The 25,559-nt window shown below is 38.1% G+C and overlaps 1 protein-coding gene across 1 annotated transcript in view; it reads left to right on the top strand.

Moving 5' to 3' along the window:
- Positions 1 to 525: 525 nt before the first annotated feature.
- Positions 526 to 25,559, top strand: part of LOC145780902 (uncharacterized) — a 47,727-nt gene continuing 22,693 nt past the window's right edge. Inside the window, exons 1-4 of the mRNA XM_082592561.1 lie at positions 526 to 615; positions 6,873 to 7,048; positions 9,084 to 9,213; positions 22,215 to 23,200. Coding sequence (XP_082448687.1) covers positions 600 to 615; positions 6,873 to 7,048; positions 9,084 to 9,213; positions 22,215 to 23,200 — 1,308 coding nt within the window. The 5' untranslated portion in view covers positions 526 to 599. The remainder of the gene's footprint in view (positions 616 to 6,872; positions 7,049 to 9,083; positions 9,214 to 22,214; positions 23,201 to 25,559) is intronic.

Here is a 25,559-nt window from a genome sequence, read left to right on the forward strand (position 1 = left end):
TAAAGTTGATAAAGTTAAAGATGATCCTCCTTTTAGGGTGAAATAAGCTGTAGAGATTTTAATAAGTAATAACTATATGCCATAGGCTATGTATAATTTGCCAGCAATAAGCCTATGAATCGCTGTTTAAAAACATTGGCTCGAAAGATAAAAAAAGAAAAGTTTTTAGCCCGCAATGAAAAGAAGTTGGACCATAGGCTATATTGTACTTATTTCAAGAAAGTAGTTTTATTACTTATGTCTTTGAAGGTCTCTAGTTTTATTACTTATATATATTATTTAAGCGTTTTAGTTTTGCCCCTTTCTTAATGCACCTTTTTGCGTTTCCTGGTTTTATGTTTTGAACTTGCCTCTATGGTTGCGCAAAAATATTTGAAACCTACTGTACGTACTAAGTAACAACATACCTGAGTGCATGATTGAGGTCATTGTCTTGCTTGAGTAAACCTAGAAAAATAGCCTCAGAAGCTATATTCATAATATATAGTAAATATAGTCTCTATTTAACAAATTTATCATTTTTTCAGCTGTAATTTAATAATTGTTGTAATGTGGTTTTATATCCTTTTGAAAAAGTGACTTGTCTTTAAAGAAAAAACATGGAATATAAGGGAGGTAAAGTGATTCACATACTTGCAGACATGTAAATGATAAGCATTTTTTTCAGCAGCAACTGTGTATAAATTTGTTTTCCTGTATAAGTTGTATAGACTTGCTGTCTGCCCCATTAGCTCAGTGATTCCATGCTTGACTTATGATCAAGCGGTGCTGGTTCGACTCTCTGGGTGTGCTCTTGAGCAATGTATTTCAGGACTGTTCTTAATTCAGAAGCATCTACTACACTTCTCAGCAACAGCATTTTAACAAAGTCTATTAGAAACTCTACTCTGTCAATCTTGGTAACCGGGCCTGTGTCAGGGGTTCAAAAGCTTTTACAAGTATGTGAAACAGCCAAGATTACGCTCTCAAAGAAGCTTTCCCAGTCCGAGGATCAAGATCAAATCAACCAATACTAGGGTAGAGTAAATAAGTATGATACGGTACATTTTTATAAAAATGTAGTCTCAACAAATGTTTTCTCAGGCGAATGTTACAGTGCATATGTAGGTTACAAGCATTGTCTTTGATTGTTCTGTAATCAATGAGGCTAATTGTGAGTGTTGCAATGACTAATCTACATACGGTCGAATGAAGTGACTGCTGGTTGGGTAGCCTTTCTTTTTGATGATAAAAAAGTTTGTTTCGTTACTAGTACATGTACAATGTACATGTGCTGGTACATGTGTACATGTGCTACTAGTACATGTGCTGATAAAATTGAAAAAGCACACTTAAGATCTTCAGCTACTTCTCGTTCGGTGGAAGGTCTGAGAATGGAAAACGCAATGGGAACAAGACACTGGGAAAGTTTTCCACAGATCCCTGATTGCCTGTAAGAGTTGCATCATTCGCTGTTGTGTTTCTTCTGAGGTTCTGGCCCATTTCCATTCTCGTCTTTTCTTGTCATCATCTTTGTTCATACAATATGCATCGACCAGATATGCATTAGTAAATAGTAGTTACTATGTTTTTCTGTGACAATGTTTGAACAGATGTTGTTCTACCACAAACTCTCAAACAATTGTTCAACTTTGCAAATTAAACTTCACAATCCAGGTTAGTTAAAGGAACATTCTTCACCTCAATTACTTTATTTAGTCTTTATACCTTGTAAAACTTCATTTCTCCCAACTGTCTGTTTGTTATACTGTACCTAAGATCTCGCCAATTACCGCAGCTACTGAATGTCCTTTGCCAGTTTTTCGATTGCAATCTTGTGTCTTCTGCTTGAAAAATTCCCCAACTCCAAGCCATCCTTCAAAATTCTCAGTTGCTTTAACATCAGCAAAGTGAATGGAGTCTGGTGGTACTTGACTTCTATTTAGAATTCCATTTATGGTCTGCCCAATTAACTGCAGAGTTTTCTTGTCCATCAGCTTCGTTGATCCGATGTTGAGGGGCTGGCACAAATGAGTGTCTTGATTTCAGTCAACGAGAGAGCTTGTTTGAAGGAACACAGTCCTTGAAGTGAAGAAAATGGTTGGGCTCCAGTGCCCATTGACCTACAGTGGCCTAGCTTCATCTTCATGACGAAGCTCAGCAGGTTGGATGCCGCTCCAGTCTTCGAAATTAGAATATTTTTACTTCAGCAAAACCGTTGCCGAGGCCAAACGGCAAAAGTTGAAATTGCTTCAACAATTGCTGTGAACATTTCTTACGAAAAGATTATGCCAAAACATGTAAAACGAGAAGCGAAAAATAGTCTAGAGTACCGGTAGTCTATCACGACCGCATTGTTTGATTTGTTGTGATGTAATAATACCAAAATTAGCGATAAAGCGAGCAACGCGATATGCACGCTGTTACGGTAATTCACGTTGAATAACTCACGGGGGGAGGGGAGAAAGTAAGTTAAATGTAAGTTGATTCAATATTAGAGTCAGCACAAATCGATTTAATTTTTCCGGCGGGTTACACTGCGCAACAACAATGCCCAATAAGAAATTTACGTTTGTTTTACATTAATTCGACATCTAGGGACGTCGAATTATCATAAAATAACGTTAATTGCTCTACCGGTAACAAATTAATAGCTCCCTGCGAGAAGATTGCCTCGATTTACGTATAAGCTAACATAATTTCGGCACAATTGGGACACAGCGAGCAACATAAAGTCTGTTTAATAAAGAACTAGTCAGAATCGGTATCATCAGATGCTGTATCAGCTGGACGAGATAACAGAAAGCGAAGCGCAATAAGGAGTAGATGCTTACAACAATTGGACACGTACTGGCGTTAAATCAATGCAAATTGGGTGATATTTCTATGAAAGATTTAATTCTCCCAGCTGGGCACGTGTCTAAACGCTGGTGAAATAGGAAGTAACCCAAATAAAACATCCAGCAATAGTACGATTGAATCAACATCCTAGTCTGGTGTAGTCTTAAGAAAATTAGTTTTTTTTGTAATCTTATGGTCTTTACAAGCGCTCGTGTGGCTTCGGCATTTCTATTGCCGACGCTAATGCGCTATTCATGCATCTACGTCGGCAATTGCCGAATGCCGACGCTAATTTCGAAGACTGCAGCAAGAGTAAAAAGATTGTCCAATGGTGTAAGGCATAGGCATCCGGTTACTGTGTGCACTGTGCAGGGTGCTGCTTATGGCAGTGTCGATGTTGTGGTAGTGAGCACTGCTGCACCAAACAGGCGCACAGTACTCTGCTGAAGAGTAGGCTAAGGCTGCTATACGCAAAGTGTTAACCCTCACCCCCCCAGCTGGAGCTTGACATGTGCTTAGTAGTGCAGCGCGTGATGGCAGTTTCTTGCGCAGCCACACCAAATTGTGGCGATATGTGAGCGATCTGTCTAAGTGTTTAGTGCCACCCCAGGGTTTTTTGGTTCGGGGCAGAAGGACAGAGTTTTCCATTGTTTTTCAACATGTAGCTTACGTTCAACTTCCCGATTGTGCATATGGAAAGCTGCTGCCACAGTTTTGGTTTCACTGAGTTTCGGTCGCCATTTTTGGAGATAACCTGAGCGGGTTTATATGTCTTGGCTCAAGGTGTCTTCTAGGTTTGCTGTTGGTGGAGGGTGAAGCTTCGATCCCTGCCAAGTACGACCATAATTTATGTTTTAATTTTGTTTTAACAAAAAACACCTTAAGCGAGTAATGTCGGTCTGGAATTGCATGCGGGAAGTGATTTTCTGATGTTTCTGGATTTATTAATATTCAATTGAACACTGAGAATATGTCCTTATAATGTTTGTAATGTATTGTATTGAGTTTAAATTTAACCGTTGTTATTGCGTTCATAAACGTAGTTGCACTGATGAAAATTTAATATTCGAAAACGCGTTCTGCAACACTGTTTTTTGCACTCTGCAATGCTTGATGCAGATTTATCTGTAGATTTCCATCACGCATTGAAGCGGTGATCTGATAATGAAATTTTCTACGGTTTGAGAAAAAGTTTTCTCTGCCTATAAAACGTTGAATGGTAGTTTAATTAATTATTTCTGAAAGTTCCTTGGTTTCATATTATCATAATTTATGTCCGTCTGAAAGCAGGCGAAGCAGCTTGCAAGTAAAGCTGTGCTGTCATAGGCAGCTGTAAGATCTAGAAACTACGGTGGATGTTTGCACTGAAACCCAGCTTGCTCTTTTGAAAGGAGTGGGGGTTGATGATTGAGTTGATGCGAGCATAGATCATCAGCATCAGCCTTTCAAAGATTTTAAAAGGAACACTGAGGAGGGATATCAGATGATGACTCTTTGGGTCCTCTTGGTGGCTTGTGAGGCTTAAGGATCACAACTAACAAAGCTCTTCAGATTTTTGGGATTGTGAGGTGGTGCAAGCAGGAAGAAAGGAATCTACGTAACCAGAACTTGAGGGCAGGGCCAGCATGGAGTACAAGCTTAAAGTGCTCCTGACAGGTCGGACCCAAGTATAGAAACTTTTCTAAGCATTTTCTTGCGCAGAATTATGCTTAGCGAACTTTTTAATCTTAACCTCGGAGCTCGACTGGTTTGGGCAAAATTGATACAAAACGACTGCTTCACAGTGCCACCACTAGCGAAACTCCATATTTCACTGCTCTGGAACGACTTTGGTGGTGTTACGTCATTCTGGGTGGGTGTCGTTAGCGACGGATAAAACAAATGCTTTCTAGATGTAATTGGTGGATCACAGTTTGGTCGGAGTTGGTACAAGCGGTTGCTTTTTTCAAAGATTTATTGTTTTTTGCAGTTTAATAAAACTCTACTGGATACGTTCCTACAAAACCTAAAATATACTTGAAGTGAAAAATGAAGAAATTGTACAAATAATCATTCATATTTAATTCATCATCATTCATCACTATTCATAAATAAAATTTCTCTCTCTCTCTCTCATAATGTGCCTTTAGATGGCCATTGAAATTCGGTGTAACGGCCATCTGGACTTCAATCAATCAATCAATCATTTTATTTTTTTGGACTTGGAAAATTGTTTCGGATTCGCCAAACAATGCATGACGACAGCACAATCCGATTGTTGCTTCCGAGAGCATCACCTTGTAGCATTCACTCCAATACATGCCTGTAAGCGACTAATTACTGATACTGCCTGCAAGGAAATAAAATCACCTTTTTTAGTGTGCATTTTTTAGCGTTTAGCAGGGTACGGTATTTTTAGCCTAATGTAACTTCCTTACTCTTTTGATGGGTCTCCGTTTTCTCCTTTCGATTTATTGCTTTTTCTCCAGTTCTTCCTGCTCCTCATAAAAAAGTAGGCCTACTCAGAACTGCAGGATGTGTGCCTCAAAATCGGTCAAATTGGTAACACAGCTAAATGCTTCTTTCTTGTCTTTCTTCAACATTTCTTTCGTCTGTGGCACTTCATGGCAACATGCACATTCTATGGGCTGGGGCATGGACTCGCACTTGTTGCAAACGTATCACCTAGAGTTCCCAACACGCCACTCATTGCTGGGAAGATCCAAATCGGATTGTTGGTAGTGGGTAACAAAATCATCTCCAGTGAAGTGAAAAGAACATATACGATTAGTTTTGTATGGCCCATCCCACTTTCGAAAACTTGAAGAAAACTTTGACTATTTTCTTCTCAGCACCTTGTTTTGTTTGAAAGCGCGAAAAGATAGCACACGTCTTTGTCACGCCATTGTCACATAAACAGCAATTTGCAGGCATTACCTCAACCATAAATTAAGGGTACTGTTTGTGAGATACTGCTGTTACACTGCAAATAGGAAATGGCTATAGCCAGATTAGGACAAATAAAAATTATCAAATTGTAACGCTACAAGAGTGTAGAAAAACTGTAATTTCAATTGAATTGAGATGTTGTTTGATAAAAATAAACTCAACCTATTTGATCTAAACCTGATAGTAATAATAAGTTGACTTTCATTTCGGTAATTCTCATTTTGCACATTCTTCAGACCAACAGAGCCCCACACATTGACGTTTTGCAGTAGTTGTACCATACCTTACCAACTCACCACAGAGAAAGAAAGTATCCTTCCCACCCATGGTGACGTCACAGCGGTGTTGCCGTTTTTATTTTCGCAATTGAATGAGTGCCGGATTCGCCGAAAGTGAACGAAAGTTTACAAGCGTGTAACTTAGTAGCCTGTTGATATTTTTTACGATTTGCTGGTCAGGAAAGTTTGTTAGTGTTATCGCTTTGGTATCTTAGGTAAATGTAGCGAATTTATTTTCCTGTCAGAGGCACTTTAAACAACCTTGAAGACTTGTGCGGTTTCACGAGTTGGAGGGTGGTGGTAAATTCTTCTGAAGTGAATTGTCCAGTGATTGTTTTTGTTGTAGTGTTTCCACTCACCACAGGAAAGATACTTTCTTGGTGATAAGACCGGATGTCCTGCAGTAATTTACATTATTGACCCCATTCTACACTAGCTAGGAAGTGATGGGATAATAAAACTTGCCATTGCATTGCATCAGCTGGAATCTACATAATTATAGCTATAAGCAATAAAACACCAATTTTGACAATATTATGACACCAACTTGTGAAATTATTGCATCATTCACATATTTAAGTTTGCACTGGCACTGCAAGCGATACCTTTGACCAGCTGTTGACATAACGACAACAGACACAAGATAACCAAGTCTTGCGTCATTTGTGTCTTATAATACTTATAGGAATCGCATCATTTGTGTCTTGTGGCATTTGGTCGTGTCCCAGACTATTTTTTGTTTAACTATCTGTCTCACAAATGTTCATCATTGCTGCAACTCAGTTTACTAGCTCATGTTAGAAATACACTGTATAAAATACACTAATTTGTTTTAAATGTTTGTAGGTCTACTTGGCAACCGACCAAAAGCAATCGGCTTACTTGGAAGTCATCCAAAACCTGTGAGGATTAATGAAAATGGAAAGTATGACAAGATTCACTCCTTTTCTAAACCGCACATCCAAAGGAATAGGCTTTCTGTGCCTAAACCACCACTACTCCCTCAGCCAGTAGCACCAAAAGTAAGATTAGGTTTTTGGTTTAATTTTAATTTTATCCTCGGACTGAAAAGCCTTGATAGGTTATTCCTGTTAATTTCACATAGCCTACTTTTAGAGGCTTTTGACGTAGGACCGGTTACCGAGATTGACAGAGTGAAATTTTTCAGTTACGTTAAAAAGTTGCCAGGGAATCCATTAGGTGCTGCTGAATGGAAAGCAGTCTTCAGAATGCGCGTAAGCACACACCTCGAGCGGAATGGCCCGTTTCGGCGAATCCGATTCAGATAGTCCGATTTGGCGAGTGCCCTATTTGGCGAGAGTCCTTTTCGGCGAGTTCCCTATTTGGCAATTTTTTGACTTTTTTTTTAAATTATCAGGTACCGTAGCCTAATTATCATTGCCGTATTAAGGGTTAAGGTTAGGGTTGGGGGTTTGGGTTAGAGGTTAGGGTAAGAGTTAGGGTTAAAGGTTAGGGGTAAGGGTTAGGGGTAAGGGTTAGGGTCTTATTTCAACGTTTAGCGACATTAAAACCATGTAAAAGCGGCAATGATAATTAGGCTACGGTACCTGAAAATTAAAAAAATAAAATAAAAAAATTGCCGAATAGGGAACTCGCCGAGAAGGGCTCTTGCCGAATCGGACTAGCCAAATTGGACTCGCCGAATAGTAGCAGACTCCACCTCGAGAGTCAAACCAGCATTGCTTAATTTTGAAGCTTCATTGTTCACGCTGACGCTAACCAACTGGCGCAAAGCCATAATTTGTTTTTATAGATTAGCTGATGTCATATTCAACTTGGGTCCACGTCTTTTAGGCGCAGACAGTTAGGCGCCGGTCAGATAGGCGCGCACACCGTGGCGCTTGGATATTTAGGTGCGGAGCACTGTGGTGCCCGTTCATTTAGGTGCTATTACTAGTAAAGTCTACAAATTGTATCAGCTTGGCAGGTAGGGCAATGCTTTTCACACAAAATCTTATATTGAACAAAAAGATAAAATGTTGTTTTGTTAATGCGCGACTGCGCATGTGGAGATGAGGTGCGAGACAATGCTCTACTACTCTTGATATTAGCACATCTCCATGGGACATTTGCTATGCATCCTGAACACAGATTGCAGCCAGATGGAACCTTACTTAATCTGTTATCTTTCGCAATTACATTTACTCGGGATGGATTGGTCATGTGGCGAGTTCGTATGAGACAACGCTCTACTACATGAATACATTTCTATAGGGCATAATGAACCCTGGCTACAAGCTGCAAGCATAATGGTGCGACTTTGCTCGTTATTAAACTTAGTCGGGTTTTGACGGAAAACTAAGTTGCTCTTCACTCAAGCCTACCACCTGCTTAAATATAGGCTACGGTATATTTTTTACTGATGTTTAGTGTAGTTATTATTTGACTCAGTAAAAGTGAACTCAGTCATGTTCGGAAACTTGATTATTTATTGATAACGCTTTCGCCAACGCAAACCTGGACTAACAACAAATAAATGCCGAACACGCGCATTAAAATACAATATATTTTTCTGTTCAATATAACATTTTGTGTGAAAAGCATTGCCGGTTTAAGCAGCTTCACGCATGGAAGCCATGACATATTTTTCTGTTCAATATAACATTTTGTGTGAAAAGCCATGCCCTACCTGCCAAGCTGATACAATCTGCAGACTTAACTAGGAATAGAACCTAAATGAATGGGCACCATAGTGCTCCGCACCTAAATATCTAGACGCCACAGTGTGCGCACCTATTTGACCAGCGACCAACTGTCTGCGCCTAAAAGACTTGCTCCCTTCAACTTTACCTAAAGTTGTAGGTAAAATTGAAATTTGGTATTGATTTTTCTATTAATGCCTGCAAAATCTGTAGAACTGATTAGATAATTAACCTACAAGAAACAATATAGTTGTGTGAGTAACAAGGCTTATACTAATGATATGCGAGACACTTTACCGCTTCAAGTGAACACTGGACAGTTTGCTGGGTTGGTTCACAGAAACAGAAAGATTTTATTAGACGATAAGCAACAGTTGATGAAAAGTATATTTAGGTTCGGTTTCCTACTCGCAAGCAACCATTGCTTCGTACTCCACTAATTTCAGAGCCACAAAGACATTTACATCATAAGCCTCTCCTTGAAACACCACAGTACTCACAAGACGAAGAATCAAGTTCTTTCAGTAAGTGCATGTTGAAGCATCTGTTCAGTGTTTTAATTCTCTTGCTTACATTTTATGCAAGGTTTGCGGTGTAGCATACATGTTTTGCTGATTGTAGGGCTTGATGTAGGTTTGATGTGGTTTGATGCTGGTTTGATGTAGGGTCAATTGACAATTGAAATGTGACAGCGGTAGCTGGATTTTTTTTCGGTTATGGATCAATCTTTTAGCAAAATGTCCGAAAAAAAATATAGTCAATTCAGTCAAAATGTCCGAAAAAATATATAGTCAATTCAGTCAAAATGTCCAAAAAAAACAACGTTTCTCAGCAAAACATAATGTTGTAGCTCTAGTCAGGAAGTGTAAATTTTGGTTTGTATCAGCTACTTGAAAGGAAATATTTTCATCAGAAAAAATGACCGAAATAAATAAAAAATGACCGAATTTTTTCAAGTCATTTTTGACAAATGACCGAAAAGTCTCAGCAAAAAAAAAATCAGAGTGGTAGTATGGCACAACTAAGAGTATCTCTTAATGACATTGTGCAAGTACTTTTTTGTAATTCGTAGTAACCTCAAGCCAAAATACGGTGTAAAGCAGGTTTGTAGTGGTTGCTGCCGCATCAGTTACTTAGGTGGACTGAGCTTTTCATCAAGAAATGTAAACTTTTTTAACCCCTGAACACATGTGTGTTTCGTCAATCACCATTGCCTAACTAGGTTGGTAGTGACCCAGCGACCCTATGTAGTATGTAGGTTGTTTCTCTAGAACTGTACTAAGAATATATCAATCATGTGAACAAAGAAAGGTGATCGTAACATGTAATTTATAATTAACAAAACAGTCAACAAAAATCTTGATAAAAAAGATAACTCAAAACAGTAATATAACAAAGTGTTGGTCACAAGTTGCTTGGTTACTCTTCACCAGGAGTCATCAAACTATGGTAAACATTATAGCATAACCATCGATTTGGCATTTAACATAATCCATTAAAATTGAACATAAACTATATTGAACAATATTGAACAATAATTGAACTATATTGAATATTAAAAAATTGAACATTTTAATGGATTATGTTAAATGCCGTGTGGTTGCTTGGTTGTATATGTCTGTGGTTGAAGTGACCTCTTACCGTTGAAAGTGACCTCTTTACCAAAATTGAACCATCGATTTAACAAAGAAGAAAAATAGTCTAAGCTATCAAGAAAAAAGAGTTCAGTTGACAAAAACAAGAAAATAAAATGAGAAACAAACATTAAAGAAAGAGAAGAATAAGTGGCAAGGATAAAATTAAAGACCACACTTTTTGCAGGGTTGTGGAGTCAGGTGAAGATTTTATGACTCTGACTCCTCGATTTGTAACTTCTATTTTCTGTTGCAGTTTAAAAGCGTAATAGAGAACAAAAAATCGTATTTTCATATTTTGAAAAAAGAATGCAAACAAAAATTTTGTATCAAGTCAGAGTTGGCCCTTTTTTAACAACTCCAAACAAGCTAAAATCCTTCCGACTTTGCGACCCTGCTTTTTTCTCCTTACAGCTTATGCTTCTTTATTTTTGTTAAATCGATGGTCTTGTTCGAGAGCCAGATTCAGACCATGAGGTTTGTCTGCATAGGCATAGAGTTTTAGCAATTTCCGCGGGTGCAGTTATATCGGAATACATATCACATGCATAAACATCAAATAAAAACAAATGACAACCAAAGAAAAAACTTAAAACAGCGAAACAAACTAAAATACAACAATTTAACCACAAAACATATCTTTTTGAAGTAATCTTTTTGCAGTAAATTCTGCAATCAGTTTTTTTCTGTCTAGGCAATAAACTTTTTCTTTGTGTACCGTACGTTAAGCACACACAGGTAGCCTGGTTTGGGTCGTTGTCTGGGGTTTTTTTTTTGCTGAAACTTTTCGGTCATATGTCCGAAATGACTTGAAAAAATTTGGTCATTTTTTATTTATTTCGGACATTTTTTATGATGAAAATATCTTTCAAGTAGCTGATACAAACCAAAATTTGCACTTCCTGACTAGCTACAACATTAACTTTCGCTGAGAAGCGTTATCGTGTTTTATCTAAAAAAAGTTACAACAGACAAACGTTTCTTCAACGTTCATCAGCGAAACTTAACCTTGCAACACCCGACCGGCGTTATCACCAGTGTTGTACGTTGACGTTGACGCTGAGGCTAGCGCCGTCAGTTTATTTTTTAGTTGACGGAAATGATAGCGCCGTCAATTATTTTGCCGATTATAAGCGTCACGTGCTATGCGTCATTTTTTGTTTTCATGGAAAATCTCCTTTCACAATGTATTCCGGTCAGCGCGACTCATCCGAATTACCGACTTTCGCGTCGGTAGAAATGGCTACTTGGAATACGAGCGGAAGAAGTTCGTCAAATAGGGATCACTCATATCGCGAGCAGTATTGAGAACGAGGGATCAGAGAGAGAAAACGAAAAATCAATGAATATCATCGCGGTGGTTGAATATACTTTATTTCAAGAGCTCTATGCCCCTGAAATGAGCGATGTTGATGCAGTGAGTGGACCTCGTTAAAAGATTTATATATGCTAAACCATCACAGCACGCTTGGAACAGTGATACCTTTCCGAGTAAACATTTTCAAGACTTGATTTTGAAATACAACATACCAATACCATTCAGCGCTGCTGTGGAACGCATGTTTTCACTTGGAAAGGACATTATGCGTCCCAAACGCAGCAGATTGTCAGACAAACGTTTTGAAATGCTTTTGTTTCTACAAGGAAATAACTAATAAGCTAAAGCAGCTAATTACAATACAGTCTCAAAACATAAAACCTGCTCTTTATTTATAGCTATTGTTAGCCTAAACTTGGTTGAAATCTTCCGTTTTGTGAAACCCTGGTTAAAATAGTGCTACAAATTTGCGCTGACGCCGCCAATTTCTTTATGAGCTTACGCAGTACTTGACGCCGTAAAGTTTTTAGGCAATTCGCGCTGACGCCGTTAATTTATTTCATTGACGCGTACAACACTGGTTATCACATGTAATAAGACATTGGATCAACGTTCAAACACTAAGTCTACGTCTTGTATTTCCGATTGACAAAAAATCGCAGAGTGTCGCAAGAAGCGTCTTAGCAATCACTGAAATCGATTTGGGCGCGTACATACTTTTTCTAAGATTTTGACCGAATTGACTATATATTTTTTCGGACATTTTGACCGAATTGACTTTATTTTTTTCGGACATTTCGCTAAAAAATTGGTCAATGACCGACAAATGACCGAAAAAAAAAACCCAGGTCGTTGTTCACCTCAAATACGTCTTGATCTGTCTGAGTGTGCTGAACGAACGTTCGTCCTCGCAAGACGTGTATGGTAATGTCAAGTACAATCGTATGAGGATTGCCACATTGGAAAATATGATTGATAATAATTATTTATTAATGTTTCATCTTCACAAAGTTTAACAAAATTGTTGCGTTTTTCCAATGGCAACACTGCACGGTTATTAATGAACCCTAAACCTCAGGCGTTGTTGTAGCATTCTGCAAAGGAAACGAACTATATTAGTGTGAATTTAAAACAGATATATTTTGAATAATAAAGTTAAAATGTAATAAAAATAAAATTTAAAAAAAAATTAAAATACCGATAAGAGTAGGCGGTGCGCCGCACCCCTGCACCTCCTACTTTATGCCAATGTTTGTCTGCCATCATCCCCCCTGCAAGAATATGATATAACGTATAATGAATAAAAACTCCTATTCTGATTGAGCCTGGTGTATCAGTGCTGTCAGTTTGTTTGTTTGTCGTATCCAGGCTTACACCCGGTGGTTGAAGATTTAGAATTTAGATTAAGTGGACGGGAAGGTAAGGAAGCCAATCTTCGTGTCCACCTTCAGGAATGCCTTTAAGTGTCCTGCCAAAGACACAGCCACATGCTCTTGAGTGGTGTCGAACCGGCGCCTTTTCGATTGCCGTTCCAGGGCTCTCACCACTCGGCTATGCAGCCGACTAAGCTGTGCAACAATAGTTGCTGATTCATATCCTGATCTGTCTGAGATTGCATTGCGCTTGGTTGTTCCTTTGTTAACCAGGCTTTTCAAGCTTGTTGGTTATCAAATCTAAATGCAGGAGTAGACTTGTTGCAGAAGATGATCTTCATTGTGCTCTTGCAAAGACTGTCCCAAGGATTTCAAATCTAGCGAGCAAGAAACAAGCACAGCCTTTTCACTGACACTTTTTGGTTTTTGCAATTCGAACTTTTTAAATGAAAAAAAAGAGAATTTTGACACTTTAAACCCTGATTAACGTAAAGTCAATAGAGGATCCGCGTAAAGCAGATACAGAAGGATCTAATTCAATGAAAAAAATTGAATGCAGTAATATTAACGACAACCTTTTAAAGTACATGTAGTTCAAACAGAAATAGAAAATGTTGGGTGGAACCGTGGAAATTCAATGTTTATGACAAAGTCCAAGTTGAAATTCTTCTGTTGCAGATCGCGATTTCGGGTATTAAACCCTCTTCAGTACAACTTATTAACAGTATAATATCAGTAAAATTTACAGCAGTTCACTTTAGAAAATGACTAAAAATGTTATGTGGTTGCTAAGGAACAAATTAGTCTGCGAGCAGTAGTAATGACAATTTCTATGCAAGTTATGAAGGTTATTAGGTCATACAACCGACAGTTGCAACAATAAAAAGCACGAAAATATTTAACATTTAGGCAAAGTATTTAAATTCTAACAACAAACAAAGGGGTCAGTCAAGCTGACATACGCCTAAGCCTGGGACCAGTTAAGCCGGCCTCCTGTAGAATGATCCATATAAAATGGATGCGAGATACTTCTAAAATAAATGAAAAAAAGAGAATTTCCACACTTTAAACCCTGATTAACGTAAAGTCAATAGAGATCCGCTTAAAGCAGATACAAAAGCTTAATACAAAAGCTAATTTAGTGGAAAAAAAAACAAAACTTTTTAGAAACTCGAACTTTTTAGTAGCTAAAATATAACATTGTTGTGTTGATAAAATTTTTATGATGCAATGATTGAAAATTTGTAAATAAAAAACATTTTACCTATGAATTTTCAGATATTTAGTTTATTTATTTACCGGGTGCGGACAAAGTCCTTGGAGTAAAATTAAATTTTAATCTACTATGTCCTTAAATAGATTTAGTAAGTGTTTGATAGTGCATATTTATACCGATTCGTAGCAGACCCATAAATATGCACTATCAAACACTTACTAAATCTATTTAAGGACATAGTAGATTAAAATTTAATTTTACTCCAAGGACTTTGTCCGCACCCGGTAAATAAATAAACTAAATATCTGAAAATTTATAGGTAAAATGTTTTTTATTTACAAATTTTCAATCATTGCATCATAAAAATTTTATGGGTCTGCTACTATTCGGTGAGTCCGATTCGGTGAGTCTGATTCGGTGAGTTACTAACTTCTAACCCCTAACCCAAACCCTTAACCCCTAACCCTAAAACGACAATGATAATTAGGCTATGGTACCCGATAATTTAAAAAAAAAATTGAAAAAATCCCCCGTTAAGGGATCGGACTCACCGAATCGGACTAACCGAATCGGACTCACCGAATCGGACTCACCGAAACGGGCCATTCCGCATATTTATAGTATCAAATCTTATTTTTCAGAATGTGTCATTAGTTTACCGTATCGTAATTTAGCTTTATTTTCAAGTATGAGTGATAAACATGCAGCTATCATTGAGCTTCATCGAGCAGGCAAGACCAATTCAGAGATAATAAAGCTTCTTGAAGCACCGAAATCAACAGTTTATCACACTGTTAGCAGGTTTAAAGAGCTGAACAGTGCCGAAGATTGCCCTTGAAGTTGGAGACCACAAACTTCTCGTACCCCAAAAGTCATTAATGCGGTTCGAGCCAGAATCCGCTGAATTGCCAAGAGATCCATGGGCAAAATATATGTGAATGAAAAGACGATCAGGAAGATTGTTAAAACAGATCTGAAGCCCCCCATCAAAATGCAAACTTGCTAACACCTCACAGACCTCCAAAAAGAAAAGAGACTCGATCGAGCTAAAATTCATCTGAACAAAATGAAGTCAGGTACGGACACAGGAGAGATCATTTTTTCAGATGAAAAATTGTTCAATGTTGAAGCAGTGTGTAACCGACAAAATGATCGTATCCTTGCTAAGTCTTCTGCAGACATTCCTGACACCATGAAAAAGTTTTCTTGCGCCTGAAACCGTCTTCTGTCATGGTGTGGGCCGCTGTCTCCAAAACCTGGAGGCCTCCCCTCATTTTCGTTCCACAAGTCGCTAAAGTTAACACCAATTAGTACATTGAGACAAGTTTGACTCCTGCCCTTGCACATTCCAACAAGACGGTGGGCCATTCCACACGTCCAAGAAAACCCTAGAAGAAGAATGGTGGTGCCTAGGCGCTAGAAAAGAATGGTGCCAGAACTACTTTCCTTATTTCTTTCGCAAGGAAGTTTGGTCGCCTTCATCACTAGACCTGAATCCAATGGACTTTTGTATTTGGTGCATTTTGGATGCAGATGCCTGTGCTTCATCCCATGACTAAGTTGAGGCTTTGAAGTGCTCTCTCAAAAAAGCATGGGGCAAAATGCCCCAAGAAACCCTACGTAAAGCGGTAAGGAGTTTCAGAAGTAGACTTGAGCTTTTCAGCTTGTGTTATTCAGGCTAGAGAGGAACATATTGAATAAAACTTTGTACGGTTATTAGTTACTGTCTTTGCAATACATCGTTAAAATATTTTGCGATTTTATTCACTATTTACAGAAATATTACACTTTAAAGCAGTCCAAGGACTTTGTCTGCACCCTGTAGAAGTCAATTTTAATAAATAGCCTAGTTAGCTCCAAAAATGTAGTGAAGGATGATCAACCGTACTAATTTTATCCTTGGGGTAACCGCAACTTGGCAAATGTTATCAAGGGGTCACGACTCAGGGATGCCCAAACTAGAATTTCGAATCCTTATTTTAATTTTAAGATTCGATTCAAATCCATCCAGAATCGAATCTAAAAACCGCTTTTTTATTGGGTAATTGAATTCGAAAGTAATAGTACGGAGAGAGGAAAAAATTATAAAAAAAATTTTTTTTTTTGAAAAAAGTCTCGTGCGTCGTGCATACCAATCCGTTTCTGCATGTGTTTAACAGAGGTCCCTTTCGTGTTTGTGCGCGCGTGACCACGTGTGTTGTTTTGAGAGAACAAAGGCAAGAAGAAAACGTGTGCCAAAAATCTCCGCGGAAATGCTGGCGTTTTTGAATCTGAAAATTCATCCAAATAAACACACCGCTTATGGATGGTTTGGAAAGCAACAAAGCAGACTTCCCACTTTTGCACAATTTAGCTGCAAAATATTTGACCATTCCAGCAACGTCAGTTTCTTCAGAGCGATCGTTTTCAAGCGCTGGGCTGACTGTTGGAAAACTCCGAACAAGGCTGACAGGGCAGCATCTGAAGGAGATAAACGTTCTACTGTACATCACTGTTGTGAACTGTTGTGAAACGATTCTCAATCGTTCACTGTTGTGAACGATTGAGAACTTGTTAAAATGATGGTATTGTAAAGCTTATTTTTCATACCGTTATGTGTATTTTCTCAATAAAAAGAAAAGGTTAAAAATTTACGCCGAAGATTCTAGAATAGGATTCGAAATTCTAGATCTGAAAATAAATTCTAGAATAGGCAATTATTCTACTTTGGGCGTCTCACGACACCTGAAAGATTGGGAAGTGCTGGCTTAGACTAACACGATGGTTGCAATGAGCAAGGTGTCAACTCCAGCACCCCAGCCAGAGCTGTGCCTTAGCAAACCTGTGCATGATGAAATATTTTTGCGCATTTTGACTCCAAATGTGACATGAGCAGGTAATGGTGATTGGCAACACGCCCATTTCATGTGGACCGTGTGCCTGTCCAGGAGCAGGATGAGCAGTTTGCAGGTGGGCTTTGGTTCCATTATGTGTCATAGACACCTGTGAGGTTGAGAAACACAGCAACGGCCTTCTTTGCATCAAGGCAGTCTTCGATGTTTTGTCTCGTGAGCTTTGCATATTGCTCAACAAATGCATAAAGTTTAGAATTGACAAGAAATCATTAAATTTGAAAATTAAGTTTGAATCACTGCAAATAACGTATTCAAAACTTTTACTTAGGCCGACACGATTTCACAATCCGTAATCTAGGTAGACAATGATTTTGCCGCAGCATAAGTGCGTTCATTTTGAAAACTGCCGAGCTGGAGACAACAGCTTGTCCCGTCTTAGTTGAAGTTGTCTTTTTGAGGTGAAAATCACTTGCGAACATCTTGACCTATACTCGAGCATATAGCCTACTACAGGGCTTCCTAAGCTTTTTTGCTCGCAACCCCTTTTAATCTTTTAAAATGTTTTGCGGCCCCTTACGATTAAAACGACGAACAGTGCGAAATATACATTTGTGATATTTATTGAAAAGCTTAGATTGAACAAAAACCAAAAACAGTTTACCAGCACCCAGTTCAGTTTGTTCTCATGTTGTATTTATTTCTGACCATCACAACGAAGCCACAAAGCAAGTCCAAGCGTGGCTCAGTGTTTATCAATGCAGGTCTCAAGGCGGTTTCAATGTTGCTTAGGCTGGAAAGGTAGGCGAAGTGAGAACATTTCAAATAAATCATTTTTTAATTTTGGTTTCCAGATGTTCAACTTTTTGATGAACACATCACTTTTTGATTTCAATGCAAAATATTGATGTTTTCTCCTAGGAGGGACAAAGTAAATTCGTTTAGTTTTTCAAGCAAATCTGATATTTGGCATAATTCCAAAAGCTAGACGTCAATGGTGGACGAAAATGGTGGACCAAGACTGAATTTTATTCTGTTGGAAAAATCACGATTTCGGTTTTCAACGTTAATTGACTAGCCATTTAAAGCTTTAACTTTTGAAAGCTGCCTCACTTCAAAATGCAATATAAGAGTTTTTAGCTCCGATTCCATTTGAACTCGTAAATTTTCAAAAATATGGGCAGCCTAATGAGTGCGCGACTCTTAATAAAGTTGATAACTGTCACAGCATCTCGCACAGAAATGTTAATATGCAGTGCCTTGTGCAAATTGGTTTACTTTCTGCGACCTCTGAAGTTTGTTACACGACCCCTTGGGGGTCGCGACCCCCAGTTTGGGAAGCCCTGGCCTACTGTATTCAATAAAAGACTATAAAGACTTTCGATAAAAACAGAAGAGAAAACACTTCGCCGTTGATAATGCTTTGAAGGTAAGTAATTAGTAAATCGAGCGAAACGAGGTTAATAAAACTGATAGCGGGTTTTCACTCTGCTCGAGATCATGATTTTTTGCGTTTTATTTCGATAACTTCACTGTCTTGATCGTTGTTATTCACTCGCACGAAAAGGAAATGAATCGGCTTGTTTTTCAACTGTTTCAATTATGAGCTAACAATATCAAATTTTTTACGACTAGGCGTACTGCATGCGTAAAACTAATCGTTTCAAGCAGCGGTTCTAATAAATTCGGTTTGCGACCTAGGTGTCAATATAAACAAAACACTGAGCTTAATCAAAGACTATTTCAATTGAGTAAAATAGCATTATGGTTATGACGTCATCAGCTTTCTCGTCCCCCAAGGTTTTTTGATAAGTCGGCGCCTATGTACCTAATATCATGGACACTATGACATCAGGATATTAGGTACAGTGCACTGTGCTCCTGTAATCTGGAAAAACCTAGTAAGTCTGTTGAACACAAATTTGAGAAATCAAAGTTTTTTTCTTGAACATTATACCTGACTCACATGACTTGCTAAGTTTTTCCAGTTGAAAATCTGCCAACAGAGAAGCGTTTCTTGCACTTTGGCTGGATCAACAGATGGGGGAAGACCTACTAAATCCAAATAAGGGCCTAAATGAATTTTTCCAAGAATTTGTCTTACTAGGTTTTTCTAGATTACAGGAGTGTGGCGCTCGATCGTTTAGGTCAGGGATGTCCAACCTTTTATTATAGTGGGCTGCATTGTCACTTGAAATAAATCAATGGGCCGCAGGACCTATTAAATTTGAAAAAATAGGTACACAAAGAAACAATTAAAAACCATTAATTCATCTTTGAAAATAAGAACAAATAACACAGACATAGAAAGAAACAAAAATTTATTTCTACAATACAAAGTCAATGAGATTTTTGACATTGTTTTCCAGCTAAAAGGTTATTAACTTTTGCATTAAAAGACGTTGTCTTGATTCTTAGAATGTTTGCTATGTGTTGGTCGGTCAGTCTGTTTCTTTCTTGTAGTTTTGATGTTTTTCATGGATAAAAATAACTGCTTGCAACAATATGTGCTGCCCCACGTAAACAATAATTTTCTGGACAAATTAACTAATTTAATATAATTATTTATTACATGAATTTTTTTATTATAAAATAAAGGACGAGTGTATTTTCTGTGGAAAGTTTTCTAACTTTCTCGACTTCTCAGTTCAAGTTGGAATTTGGGTGGTGCTTTATCACACTGAAATAAAAATGGGTCACTGAATAATTTTAATTCAAATCTTTTTGAAGTCAGAAAATCTGACTGTAAATTGTTCAAGCAAATCTTCACATAACTTAGCATACTTTTCATAGCTTAAAAACCTGTCTTGAGCTCTTTCAGATAGACTACGAAAATGTTCAATTTCGCCAGCTTTCAATTGTGCTATGAAAATTTTTAATTTCTTGGTAAAGCTACCGGTACTTATTCGCTCGAACATTGAAATACACAACTGACCTTTCTCTTGTAAATGCAAATTGAGCTCAGCTAGCATTTCTGTGAGGTCAATTAAGAAAGAAAAATCATTCAACCATTCTTCATTTTCTATAAAGTTCACATTTTCTTTCTTTTTCTCCATGAAGTTCAAAATACTACTTGGAATGAAAATGACTAGCGGCCGCACAAAAATCTAAGGTGGGCCACAGGTTGGACATCCCTGGTTTAGGTGCTATTCCCAGTAATGTGTAAGTTTCATTAGGTGCTTGATTGTAATGTAATACTGCAGGCAGTAGTGTATGCAGGATTTTCTCAAGGGAAAGGTTTGAATAGAAAAGAAAACAAATTAAAAAAACGCCTATTCACTGATAAGTATAATCACCAAGTTATATTCTACCTGTTAAGATTAGCCTACCATACACTTAGCTTGCATTGATGATATTTTGTTAGTTTGCGTAGGGGAATCATTGGTGTCTTCTTGGCTGTACTTCCATAGGTAGTCCAAGTTTTTAATTTTTGAGGAGCACCAGCCTCACCCTAACCACCATATATGTCGAGCAAAACCGACCTGGTTTTCTATGAAAATGTGATGAAGGAACATTATAAATTGTTGGTAATTATTATGTGGTCTGCTACTTTTCGGAGAATCCGATTCGGAGAAATCCCACTCGAAGACAGCTTTTTTCAGAGATTTCTAAAACCTCACAACAGCATCTGTATATTTAAAGAAATTAACTGATATGAGAGTCTCAGCGAAAAAGTCTAGAAATCGACAAGCCTTCTTAAAAATCAAACATTAACACTTGCAAACGCATAATGATCAAGCAAAGATTCTGGATGTAGCAATATGGAAAAGCTTGGAATCCCACAGAAGCCAGGATGTTTGTTTGTTGTTGGAAAAGATCGTCATGGCAATACATGGCATGGCAATACATCATGTGTTGGAAAAGAAAATTCAGCGAAAAAGTCTCAGCAGTCAGCAAGATAAATAACTCAGTTGTCAAATGGCATTTGCTCAATTGCCCCGATAGCTCAATTGGTTAGCGTGTGACTTCTGGAACGAAGAAGCTTTAAGATCAAGCGGCGCTGGTTCGACTATTGGGGCGTGCGCTTGAGCAACGCACGTTAAGGACTGCTCTCCATTCAGCGGCATCTAACGGATGGAATAATTCCCCGGCAACAAGACTTCAACAATCGGAAACTTCACTCTGTCAATCTCGGTGACCGGGCCTGTGTCAGTGATTCAAAGCCTCTACAAGTATGCAAAACTGCTAGGATTAAGCTCTGCAAGAAGCTTTTCTAGTCCGAGGATAAAGATTCAATCAATCAATCAAATAGAATTTCATGATTAACAATTGTGGTTATTTAAATGAAAATCTCTACAGCCTATACCAGCAAGAAATCAGCTAATTTATAGCCTATTTACCTCACTGAAACGATAACTGTCTTGTTTGCATTGGCATAGGAAGGTAAACACAAAACCGACTACCCGAAAATCCCTTCAATTTGGGTGCTGGATTTAAGAAATCACCAAATCGGTTTTCTCTGAAAAAGGCTGTCTCCAAATTTAGATTTCTTCGAATAGGCCTCTCCGAATCGAATTCTCGAAAACGACCTATTCCAATTATTATGTGGGATAGATTTTAGTCTGCCAGACATTTTACGTACACATAATATTGTGGTTGCACATCAGTTTTGTTTGCATGGGAAACCACTTAGCAGGTCCAATGCTGTGAAGTCAACAACTATATAAACCCACGTCACCTCTTGTACCCTCAGTCAGGCTTACTTCACATCGTATTTTGAGTGTTACTAGGCGGGTTTTATTTGGTTGTAATCAATTTGATTGGTTCTAAGTAATGTTTATACAACTCAGAAATGTGCCTGGAATTACTTTCAGTTTTGTCTATGTAATAAACGACACAATGTTAACTTTATAGGTAGGCCTTCTCGTAACTGCAAAAAACATAAGTTTGCTGTATTTTAAAAACTAAAGCCACTTCGAAAAAACAAGTGCATTTTTGGAATCAGGGTCTCGAAATACGCAAAAATGACTCTCACTTGTCGTGCCTTTTATTTTTTTGTTGGTTTGTGTAATTGAAGCTAAATTAACGTAATCTTTAACTACCGTACCGTACATGATTGTATTGATAACTTTTTAAGATCTCACCAACTCACACTGGAAGCAATGCAGTACATGTTGTCTCATGCTTGAAATAATTAATCTTGTACCTTGTAGGGGAGCAACAACCATCTGATCGAAAGCCTGCAAACAAAATACAAAAAATGGACATGTACGGTAAACACAAAGGCCAAAAGATTTACTTTAGGGATCACAGTGAAAAGAACAATGCTCGAAATACTCAGCATGACCAAGGTCGAAAAAAGTGTGACGCTAAATCTGAAATGGACGCATATCAACTTCACTTAAAAAAGCTCCAGAAATCCACAACCACACTCAATTTTTTTCCTGTACATCAACAGTCTAATAAAAGCAATTTCGTAGTTATTGAAAACAAGGATGAGCGTGGTGATTTAAGCTGTCTTGCGAGTTACTTGTTGCAAATAAAATCTTTCTCCAGCAACTCTGACATGGAAGATAAAAGTGTTGGAAAGAAAGGCACACACAACAATCCCGTGGATACAGGTGACAGCAATCAACCACAAAAAAGTGATATTGACGTCAGAGATAATAACATTTCTGACAAAAACTGTGTAAAGCTTTGCACTGATGGCGCCAAAAATGAAACAAAACATGAAGTCTCTATTTCCCAAACACTAGTACAAGATAATAGTTTGCATGCATCCGTTGAAGAATCATCATCCCCTGTTGCTGAAACGTCAACTCAAAGTTGCAGCATAGCCACGACGGGTGTGACTGAAGTTGTTTCAAAGACTAAAAAACACAAAATACAACTCAGCAATTATGCCAGTGGCAATAGTCTTTTTGAAGCAAGTGATAGAGATGCAGAGAAACGAAAGAGGCTTGACAGTAGTGATGGTTTGCTTCAAGTAAAAATTTCCAAATCAACAGAGAAGACATCACTGTTTACAAAAGACGTTTTTGACGATGTTCTACCAATTGCTGAAACAGAGTTTCACAAAACGATTGTTGAACAAAGATGTGATGCAAAACCATTCATTCCTTTGAAAGGTCCATCCTCTGAAAGTGATGTAAAACCGTTCATTCCTTTGAAAGGTCCATCCTCTGAAAGCGATGCTTCAGTGAGTACGGTTTATGCAACATTGTGTTATAATTCATAGCTACTGCCGCTACTTCAGCGTGGTCTCTATTATACTGTTCACTCAACCTATAGGTGCACGTGCAGTCGTGCAATGGCAAACCAAGGAATGTAAGTTTCTTGAAAATATGCTATGGGACTTACTTAAAACACTTTATCAAACTCATTGGTTGTTTATGCAATTTCTTCTGAAATTCCCATAGTCTTTGCTGTATTTCGTGTCTGCTTGAAACATGATCTATATCAGGGTGGTCTAAAACTGCGAGCATGAAGGGTCACATTAACATTTGAGAAATTTACGGGTTGCATAAAAATAATTTTCAACTTGTTTGTGACTCAAAAAAGTGATTTCCAACTAATAAAAAAAGATAGTAAGATACAATACATAACTCATCAATAAAATAGAAAACCAAACAATTCATGTTTTTTTGGTTGTTGTGTCAATCTCTGCTTTAAAATCGTGGTCGCAGGGTTTTATTAGCTATTCTGTTCAGTGTGTTGCTTTTCAATAGCTTCAATATTGAGGAGATGCTTTCACAAATGTAGGCTATGTGCTACCGAACTTGGAGCATATGCAACCGAACTTGGAGCATATGCAACCGAACTTGGAGCACATCTACAGTGCAAAGTCTTTACTTGCAAGTTCACCAAACACTATGGTTTACCATTATTTGAAAAAAAATCTTTACCCCAAGTAGACTTCAAATCTCTCTGAAGTTTCTTTTGAGTAGTAGTAGAAGTCCAGTTGTAATCCGGTGATGTCCCCATTACCGAGGGTGCCTGGATTCACCTCCAAGTGCCGCCATTGCCTTCACACCCTGCCTCCACGTCGATCTGTCTAACACGTCCTCACTTGTCAAGCCCACCTTGCTGCTTTCCTCTTGCCTTTTCCACGTTTTCTTGGGTCTTGTTTTCTACGACCCTCCACTTGCAACTCCAGCGTTCTTCTCGAAACATCATCTCCATCCCTTCTCAAAACATGCCCCTACCACCTTACTCCATTCGCTTTCGCCAACTTATCAACATTCTCATTCAACCCAAGCAAGTTCATCAGTTCTTTAGTATTTCTTTTGTCCATCAGCTTCACACCACACATTGCTCTCACCATCGCTCTCTCAGTTCGTTTTAAATTGCCAAATCGTTTTCCCGTCAGCACCATGTCTCACTTCCGTACAGCATTGCAGATCTCACTTCCGTACAGCATTGCAGATCTCACACAACTAGTATAAATTCTTTCTCTCATTTTCAACGGAAATCTTCTACCACATAACAACTCTCCACACTCTCCAAATTTCACCCAACTAAACCTTACTCTTGCAGTCACTGCCGCTTCACAAGTTCCACCACTGGCATTCAATCCATCTCCTAGATAGCAAAAGGCATTCACTGATTCAACTTCGTCATTCAGCTTTTCAACAAGACCAGCCATTCCTTCTTCAATCTTCTTGCATATTTCACATTCAAAACCATCTCCTGATCGGCATGCCACTCTCTTCATCTTTGCACATCTTCCATGCACCCACTCCCTGCATTTCGTACACTTAACAGTAGAGATGTAGCCTACCCATATATCGGTATCGGTGATATCGGCCATTTTTTGAGTATCGGTATCGGCAAAATTTGGCTGATACTGTGGCCGATACTAAACATGTAAAAAGGCATTTGCTGCAGATTTTTTACAGAAGCAAACATATAATTTTTTTAAAGTAGTAACTAACGTCACATTGATGTAGAAAAATAACAACCTGTTCAAATTTTTGATACGTCACACTCCCATGACTTCCTGCGCTCACGTTTTAACATTGGTTGCTTACAGTGATTCTTTCACTTAAACAAAATGTTTTGTTTCAGCAGTTTTGCGTTGTTCGATTCTTAAGTTGTGTAAGGAGACTCAATTTCTCCAATATTTATCATTTGTGTTTCTTTTTTACTCTCAGCAGAGTAGGCCTATAAAACTTGTAAAAGTTTTTCATCCATACAATGTCATAAATTAAATTATATCTCAAATCGACATAATGACGTGACATCATCTAAACGTAACAGAAATAGCAAGAGCAAGTATCACTATGAAGAAAAACACAAAAATGTGACGCAAATCGGCAACATGAAAAGACATAGATGTTTTCATTGACTTGTCAGCAGCAAGTGGTGATAACTGGTGTCCGACATTTTTTTCGTAAACAGTTTTTCGTAAAACAATTGTTCGTAAGCAATTGTTCGTAAAATCAATTCTTCGTAAAGCAATTCTTCGGGCATGCAATTGACCGTAATACTAATTGTTCGTAAACAAATGTTCATAAAAGTTGGGCTAGACAGCTTTTTTTAAAAACAACAGTTACAAT

The sequence above is a fragment of the Aplidium turbinatum genome, chromosome 12 (genome assembly GCF_918807975.1).
Source record: "Aplidium turbinatum chromosome 12, kaAplTurb1.1, whole genome shotgun sequence".
In the NCBI taxonomy this organism is placed as follows: domain Eukaryota; kingdom Metazoa; phylum Chordata; class Ascidiacea; order Aplousobranchia; family Polyclinidae; genus Aplidium; species Aplidium turbinatum.